Source organism: Onychostruthus taczanowskii, unplaced genomic scaffold, assembly GCF_017590055.1.
Source record: "Onychostruthus taczanowskii isolate IOZ18803 unplaced genomic scaffold, ASM1759005v1 scaffold9, whole genome shotgun sequence".
NCBI lineage: Eukaryota > Metazoa > Chordata > Aves > Passeriformes > Passeridae > Onychostruthus > Onychostruthus taczanowskii.
The window spans coordinates 12,875,561-12,883,574 of record NW_024506993.1 but is presented as its reverse complement, the minus strand read 5'-3'; the positions used below and the strand labels follow the sequence as shown (position 1 = coordinate 12,883,574).

The 8,014-nt window shown below is 35.3% G+C and overlaps 1 protein-coding gene across 1 annotated transcript in view; it reads right to left on the bottom strand.

Annotated features, from left to right (window-relative positions):
• Nucleotides 1-452: 452 nt before the first annotated feature.
• The window catches only part of ERC2 (ELKS/RAB6-interacting/CAST family member 2), a 283,355-nt gene continuing 275,793 nt past the window's right edge, over nucleotides 453-8,014 (bottom strand). Inside the window, exons 18-19 of the mRNA XM_041425936.1 lie at nucleotides 1,107-1,238; nucleotides 453-509 (exon numbers count right to left, since the gene is read on the bottom strand). Coding sequence (XP_041281870.1) covers nucleotides 453-509; nucleotides 1,107-1,238 — 189 coding nt within the window. The remainder of the gene's footprint in view (nucleotides 510-1,106; nucleotides 1,239-8,014) is intronic.

Sequence of the window (8,014 nt, the reverse complement as noted above, 5' to 3'; positions counted from 1 at the left end):
GGCCCAAAACTATCACCTAGGAAAAAATCTGACAGTACAAGTGCTAGTAAATACTAGTAAAATAGCCACTATTTTATGTGCTCTATCTTTAATCATGCACCTATTTCCACTATTCATATAACATTTCAATGTTCTTGAATATGTTCTGATATTGACTTTCATTATGACTTTCTTATCCATTCTCTTCCCTGAATAAGCTGCTACCATGCATTGAAAAGCACTTGACTGTTAGCTCTCTTACATTGTCTTGTGCCTCAAATTTCTTTCACAGGTTCAAGTTTCTTAAATTAGTTGAAAACAGTGTCTGGGTTTCAGTAACACTGTGGTGGTTATTACCTGTTTTTTCACATCTCTTTCATTCTGTTCCTTGCATAAAGCCAAAACTTTTTTTATTTTACAGATATTTCCATAGAATTTTTCCTTCTTTTATAAACTCTGCCAACTTATCTCTGTTAATCAGAAACACAACCAAACCAAGACAGCAAGTCCTTAATTCCCTTCTCCTCTTTCTGACAGAAAAAGTTGTTCTTAACATGTTCCAAGAATTCAAAGGATTATGTATTATGTTGTTCAGTTTATCATTTGTGGTTTGGGGTTTTTTAATTTGTGTTAGTATCCAAGAAATCATGTTTTCTTATTCTTACCTGCTCCTGACTCTAACGCAATTACACTGGTCACTGTGTAAAAAACGTGTAATATGCCTCTTAGCCTCCTTCTCCCAATTAACTAGTCTATCATACATCCCCATTATATTTTCGTCCCTATTTTTCCCTTTTATTTCTACCCAGACATTATGAACTTATAACCTATTTTAGTATCAAAAAATGATTTTTCATATAAAAGCAATGTTAAATTTTTCCTCAGGCTCCTTTCATCTGAAAATGAGTTACTTGTTGCTACAGACTGTTTTTCTACTCCAGAAAAGTAAGACTCCAGACAAAAAGCCAAAATTTTGAACTATTTCAGGACGGAAATAAATACCAGAGCTATTAGCTTCAGTTCAAAGAACACATCATTGCTTATTAGATCTTTAGAAATTTTATTTTATTCTGAAATAGGAAAATAACAAAGTTACAAAACTGAGGATGAAGAAAGAGGTGACCAACCTGATCTGGAGAGGGTCTGTGGTTGTGTTGTGTCCTCCCAGGAGAACGATGGTGGTGGTGGTGGTGATGGTGGTGGTAGTGGTGATGGTCATCATCATAGTTATCTGCCATCAGCTTCATTCTGTTTTGTGTCTGTTTGAGATGTAAAGCAAGACAATTTTATTACACATTGGAATGTATTATTCCAGCAGTGTTTTAGGAATCTCTTGGCTCTGGGGGTTTTTTGGGAGTTTTTGTTCAGCTGAAGGATCTAAGAATAGAAATCCAGACTGCTGGCTCACAAAGAAAAGGAAAAAGAAATAGAGAAATCAAGTATGTGAACACATCCTCTGTTTCAGCTTTCACATGCACAGAATGACATGAAGAAGTCAGAAAAGTAAATGATGACAGATGATGTGTTTGAAGGGCAAAAGACATTCAGTTTTTCTAAATATATTATTTTAGAGCTGTTTCCTATTTTTCCAATCTAACATTACGTCTTGGCAATTGACTTCTTAGATCTCACTGAAAGGAATATTAAGTGTACTTCAAACATTTACAGTTAGCTACCAAGGCATGTTAGCAACAACCACGAATACCTCCAAAAGTTCTATTTTGGGTGATTTATTTTAATTGTACACCAGGATCACCCTGCTAAACAATAAGTAAAATGAATCTGAAAGCTAAGTGAAAGACACACAGGCACTTAGAGAAATAAGTGATTATGGAACTTGACACATTACTGAATGGAAGTAAGTCTAAGATATAGATCTTGAAAAAGAGATCAACACTTCAGCTACAGCTGTGTACAGATAATAAAATCTATGTCACCATGGGACAACAAGATACATTGCTGCTCTTTATCAGTATTACAATTATTCCATACCATGAAATACATAGACTTGAATGATTCAAACCTTGCTCATAACACCAAAAATATCTTACTACCAATAGTCTGACACCAATGGATACAATAATTTTTTTTTTGTGGTACCAGGACTGAAGACTCTCTCAGGCAAACCTGTTCAACTGCAACCAAGTTTTCATTAATTTTGAAAAGAAAACAATGGTGGCAACTCCCAAAGACCTCTGCCAAAATTAAAAGAATCAGTTAGAGGCATACACAATTAATACCAAATAGATGACTAAAGGAAAGATAGCAGTCTTAGCTCACTTGATGTCATGCTCCAAGGCAGCAGGATTCATGGTAACCCCATTGAGGATGGGAGCTAAACACATTGCCCAGGACTTTGCCCAGATTAATGAGTTCCAAAGGACCAAAGAAGCAGATCAATTTGAACACAACTCATTTGTTCAATGTGTTCCCATAGTAACTGGCCTAACAGCCACAGAATCCTAGGATGTACCTTTTCAGCAACTAATTTTTTACAGTTGTCACAATGTTTCTCAAGCACTTCACATGATGTTCAATAGAGGATCAGAGAAAACTGCTTTACAGGAGTGGAGCTGTACTCAGTTTAAGTAGAAACAACCAACTAACCCAGCCAAACCGTCAGGGCATCCACAACAAAAAGACAGAGAAAACAGCACAGGTCAGATGCACACTGTCAGACTTTCTGAGCATCGCCATAGCACTTTAAGAGCATTTTCTCAGTATGGTATAGAGTGAAAGAATCTGCACAGTTGGAAATATTTTATTTTCTCCCTCCCAAATACCAAGATGGAAGCAAACACCTATATGAATTTCAGTTGTGACTTTCTAGTGATTTTGATAAAAAGATCATCTCAATTGCAATCATCATGGTTGGTCTGTCTGTCTTTAGATTCAAAGAGGAAGGGCTTTTGAACAAAAGAGTGGAAAAGATGGAGAATTAATAGACAAATAATAAGCCACTTACTATAAACACTGTCATACCCTGCCTCTTTGGGGAAGCTCCTAAAATTTTATTAGTTTATTTTCTTATCAATGAACAGCCTTAAATTTCCTGCCTTTCAACTGTATTCCATAAAGAATGCAAAAGTTAAACAAGATGAGATATGCAATCCTAGAAGTGTCCTCTGTAATGAGGTGTTGGGGATTAGGCGTGTCATAGGATAAGAACTGTAAATGAATGACATCATCTTTCTAATTTGGTGCTGAAATATAAATAAACTACTTCTAATGTTTCTTCCTTTTGCATGCCAGATTGCAGTAAAATGTGCACAAAGAAATGTTAATGCTCTAGTAGCCTTCCTTTAGTGTGCCTGTTCTGGGAGCAAAATACACAAGAAATATGAAATGAGAATTTCTTTTCCACTCAAGTAACTATCAACCATCTAATGTTCATCATGACTTGTTACTGTCAATTTCAACTATCAATTTCTTAAAATGATGCAACTTACCTTGCAAAATAATACTTTTAAAAGTTTTTTGTTTTTATTTGTTAGCTCTTCAACTTGTAGCATATACAATTTTGATGTTCTGTTTGTCCTTGCATTAGCTAGTCCTAGTCCTACACTTCCACACTGAACTGTATTCTCCAGGTATGCTTAGCTTTGGCTTAACAAGTACAAACACCTTATGATTTCAAATTTTTAAAAGCAAGATTTTTGAGGAGGACAAGCAGGAGGATTTCTGGAGAAGAAGAGAAGTAAAGCTATCCTGAGGAACAATATAATCCCTTTCATATTCTTCTAAATAAATTTAAAAAACCAAAAAAACCAAAAATCTGTAACTTCACTTCTGTTTTCTCCCTTTGCCAGCTTTTGGTATTTAACAGGTTTGAAATGCCAACTACATTTTTATTTGAGGAAGGAATTAATTAATCACATTGGAATTTGTTTTCAGGACCCCAGGGCTTCACACCCCTACACCTACAGACACACAAAAAGGTGTGTACGTGTTGGGACTCTGGTTTATCAGAGGAAAATCCTCATGGTCTGGGTGCCAGAGCAACACATTCAGGGACTGCTCCTGTGCTGCCTGAGAGGGGAAATACCACACAGTGACCTGGCAATGCCATCACTTCCTGCACCATCTTCACCATGCCTGAAAAGTTCCTATTCAAGGACACCCAAGACCTTTTCTTACATTTCTTTAGAAAGCACAGCACATTGCTCAATACTGACATTTCTAGATTATCAAGAAATTGAACCTTGAAATATACAAGAAATGAAAATTAGTGGTGATCACACATGCATTCAAACTGTGTAATATCTAATGTACATCACTGGTTACACTGCACCTTATCTGAAATGCTTATACTGCACAGGTCAAACTTGTATTCACATTCTCCTCTCAAACCTGAAAATGGAGTTTCAAAACATTTACATAGCCACAGGTCAGCCAAGAGTTCTTTTTAAAAATGTCTAGAGAACAACAGTCCCACATCTGAGAAGGAGCATGTTTTAATTCGGATTTATACTAGAAAAGAAAAACATGTGAACTTGTAAAATGCAACAATTAATTAACTCTATCTCCTAGACACCATGTATTATGGCCTTATTAGTTCTAGCCCAAACAGTGTAATGCAACAATTAATTAACTCTATCTCCTAGACACCATGTATGGCCTTATTAGTTCTAGCCTAAACAGTGTCCTCAGATGTTTTTTCCTCTTAATTTACTGACTACATTCAAAAAATACTGTGTCCATTTTGAAATAAAGGCATGATCAAGGAATTAAAAGCAGCTTAGGTCTACTTGCACAGGTATATTAACCCTTAGGGCTTGAAACAGTTGTCTTTGATCATTCAATATCACTATTTGCTAAGCTGTCAAGGTCATGAATGGTATGTGTAACTGAATTTTTAACCCACTTACCAAAGAATTTATGACCTAGCACTGCAAGAAAACTGACAGATACTTCTTATCCTCCTAAAAGTCTGCTGAGTTTAAGGAAGGATATACCAAAGCGAAATGAAAGTCTTTGATTGACTGGTAACAGACTAAATAGCTTAACAGCAATCTGTAACTGTAAAACTGTAATATTAAAACTGTCTTTTACAAAATATTTTAGCAAGGTGGCAATAGGGAACTATGCTTTCATCTGTCATCTGGATCAAGTTAACAATGAAACTCTCATGAATGAGGTTCAAATGAGGAAAAATAGTAAGATTTGTTGCTCTGGGATATAGGTGTAATACAATTCAATAGCTATTACTTTCCTTTGGATTTTCTTCTCAATCTTTCTTCATTTAATGGAATTTGAAATATTTCTAGAATATGCACTTTCAATAGGGTAGGATTTTTCCCTATATGAGAAGGAGACAGATATAAGGCCTGTAGGCTGTCCTGGAGCTATCCTGGAATCTAATTCTTAAAGCACAAAATTTAAAATCTAGAGATCCACATTCTGGATCTGCAATCTGGTTTGATTCTGCAATGACTTCTTGCTGTCTTTAATGACACAGAAACTCTTTTTCTTGCAATCTCACTGTTGGAAAATGATTCCGCACTCTAATTCCATTCTAATAGTTCCACAAAAAACTCTGAAAATTAATGAGGCACGCATTTAGTTCTAGTCTTCATGATTTTTAAAAATAGGTGATTTTATCTGAGCTTTTTTCTCCTGAGACAATATTTGAGAAAACAGAAAAGGGCAATGATCTAAAAAAATTGCTTTCTCCACACTACAGAATTCACCAAGTGTATCCAGAAGCTCCATTAACAAATTACTGGAATGAATCTAGATTTAATGAAAACATGTACAACTGCAATTGGCTTTCCTGTGTGAATCCAGTGCTTCAAACCCGAGTTGTATTAACAGAGGGTTAACAAAATGTTTGCTAATTAAGCCAGCTCTGGCCTTACGCTCTCCAAGTAAAATCAGTATTTACATTAGAACAATTTGCATTTTTGCATTCTTTGAAAATCGTTGTCATCTGAAGACAAGGGAAGAATTTCTTTCCACTTTTACTGCTGCACAACTCAGAAATCACAAACTGCCATGGAATACAATTTATATTGGATTTGTTATTTGGCAAGTTACAATTCATTAAATGTTGGACAGCAAACACTGTACTTGCCCTCATACACCCCTAAAGTTCAAGAAATTACACTTGTCACTCACAATCTTTTAAGTGACTATAAAAATTTGCATAAAATCATGACTTTATAAAAATTGTGTATTTTCTTATTAAAAAACCCCAAAATATTACAATAAAACAATGTAGACTACCACATTTGTGTAACAGAGGAAGACAGTCTTGGAAAGTAGCTACAAAAGGCATTTGAGAAGGCACCACAGAATCCTGTGGTTGTAAGTAACCCTTATGGTGACTTTTGACAACGAAAGAGTCATCACAAGTTACAAAGAAAACTAAAATGAAATGCTGCTTAAACCCTGTATTTCCAGAACTTAATAAAGTTCACTAATCCTTTTTAATTTTTTTTAAAACCCTCTTCATCAAGTTTTACTTTATTCCACTTCTGTTATCTCAATTAAATATTTTCTGAGATCAAAAATAACAAGTTCAAGTTCCAACCTCGGAGCCTCTAAAAAAATCATCTTCAATCTCACTGTCATTGTTCGACCTGCTTTTGGAATCTCAAACCTATAGAGATACCTGCATCCTGCACAAGTGATGTGACAAGAAGCCAAAGATTGAGGTTAATTTGCCATCTAGAAAAGATACTTAGGAGAGATTCCTTTGCAATGTTTCAGTTTAAACATCTGATATACTTTGGGGCACTCTTTCCCTAACTATCCAGCTGTAGAAGAAAAGAAAATTCCAAGGCTACTGCTAGAAAGCCAAAGCTTGAGACTGCTCCATTTTTAAGGGTAGCACTTTTCTTGAATCCACATGATGAAATGAGACAAATTGTTAAAACACATCCATGAAGTATGGTTTTGACAGAAGGGTCATTTTTCCACAAGCCAGAGGATCTGTTAAGCTGTTATTGCTCTGAAGGATCTTTTGCCAGTATTAGAGCTGCATAGAAGAAGTGGATTTAATAGACTTCCAGAGATTACTTTATGCTAATTCTTCAGACCACTTTTAACAGTGTAATACTAACAACATCATGCTAATTATTTCCAAAATAAATTATACTCTTATCTTCAGTGAGTATAAATATATAATAATATTCAGTTCAGGCTTCTTTGTTGCTTATGCAACAAAGGTTTTAGACACCAAGAAAACTCCAATGGAAAAAAATGAGGTTGAGACTCTTAAATTTGCAAGTACTCATCAGTAAGTGAAAGATAACAAAAACATTGCAGTATGTTAACTAAGCAGCAACTGCAAACACTAAATAAGTATGATAATCATAACCGTATGGGTGTTGGAATGCATCACCATGGGGCAGTGTTATGTTTTACTGAGTGCTTTAATTATGCATTTTCTTTTTATAACACCCCTGTAATGTAATCTGTTCTTATATTCTTACTCTTAACTACATTTTAACATGGGTTTTGCTGCTTTGTTTCCTGCCTCCATTGAAGAACACAAATTTTTCCCTGTTAAAATTCCAAATGGACTAATAAGCATGTTTTTCTTTTCCTGTTATAGTGTATGACTTGTCTTGGAAAGTGTGAGAGACAGGATGCATGCAGGCTCAGAGTGTGCATGATAGCACACTGCAGAAAAGCTTGGCTACTCTGCATTTAACTCTTTTTAGGTTTTACCTCATTAAGGATAATTCTGTTCCATATGATGTAAGGAGCAAAGTCAAGTTCTCATGCTAAGAAAGTATGCATATTTTCATTTTTTACATCTATATTTACTTAACTCACATGATGGTTTTACATTTGAAACATAGAATTCTTATAATCTCTAACATTTAACCCCAAACAGTTGACGTTCAGGCCCTGTCTGGCCTCACAGGACGGAAAATAGCGATTAAAAAAAGGTACTGACCATTTTCCAAGTTTTCATTAAATCCAGCATTCCACCCAGGGAAAATACAAAATCAATGGCTGGACAAATTAATACTCTGACTCCTCTGCAGCAGTGCAAAGAAACTTCCATGTAAATCTTTTCAGAGAC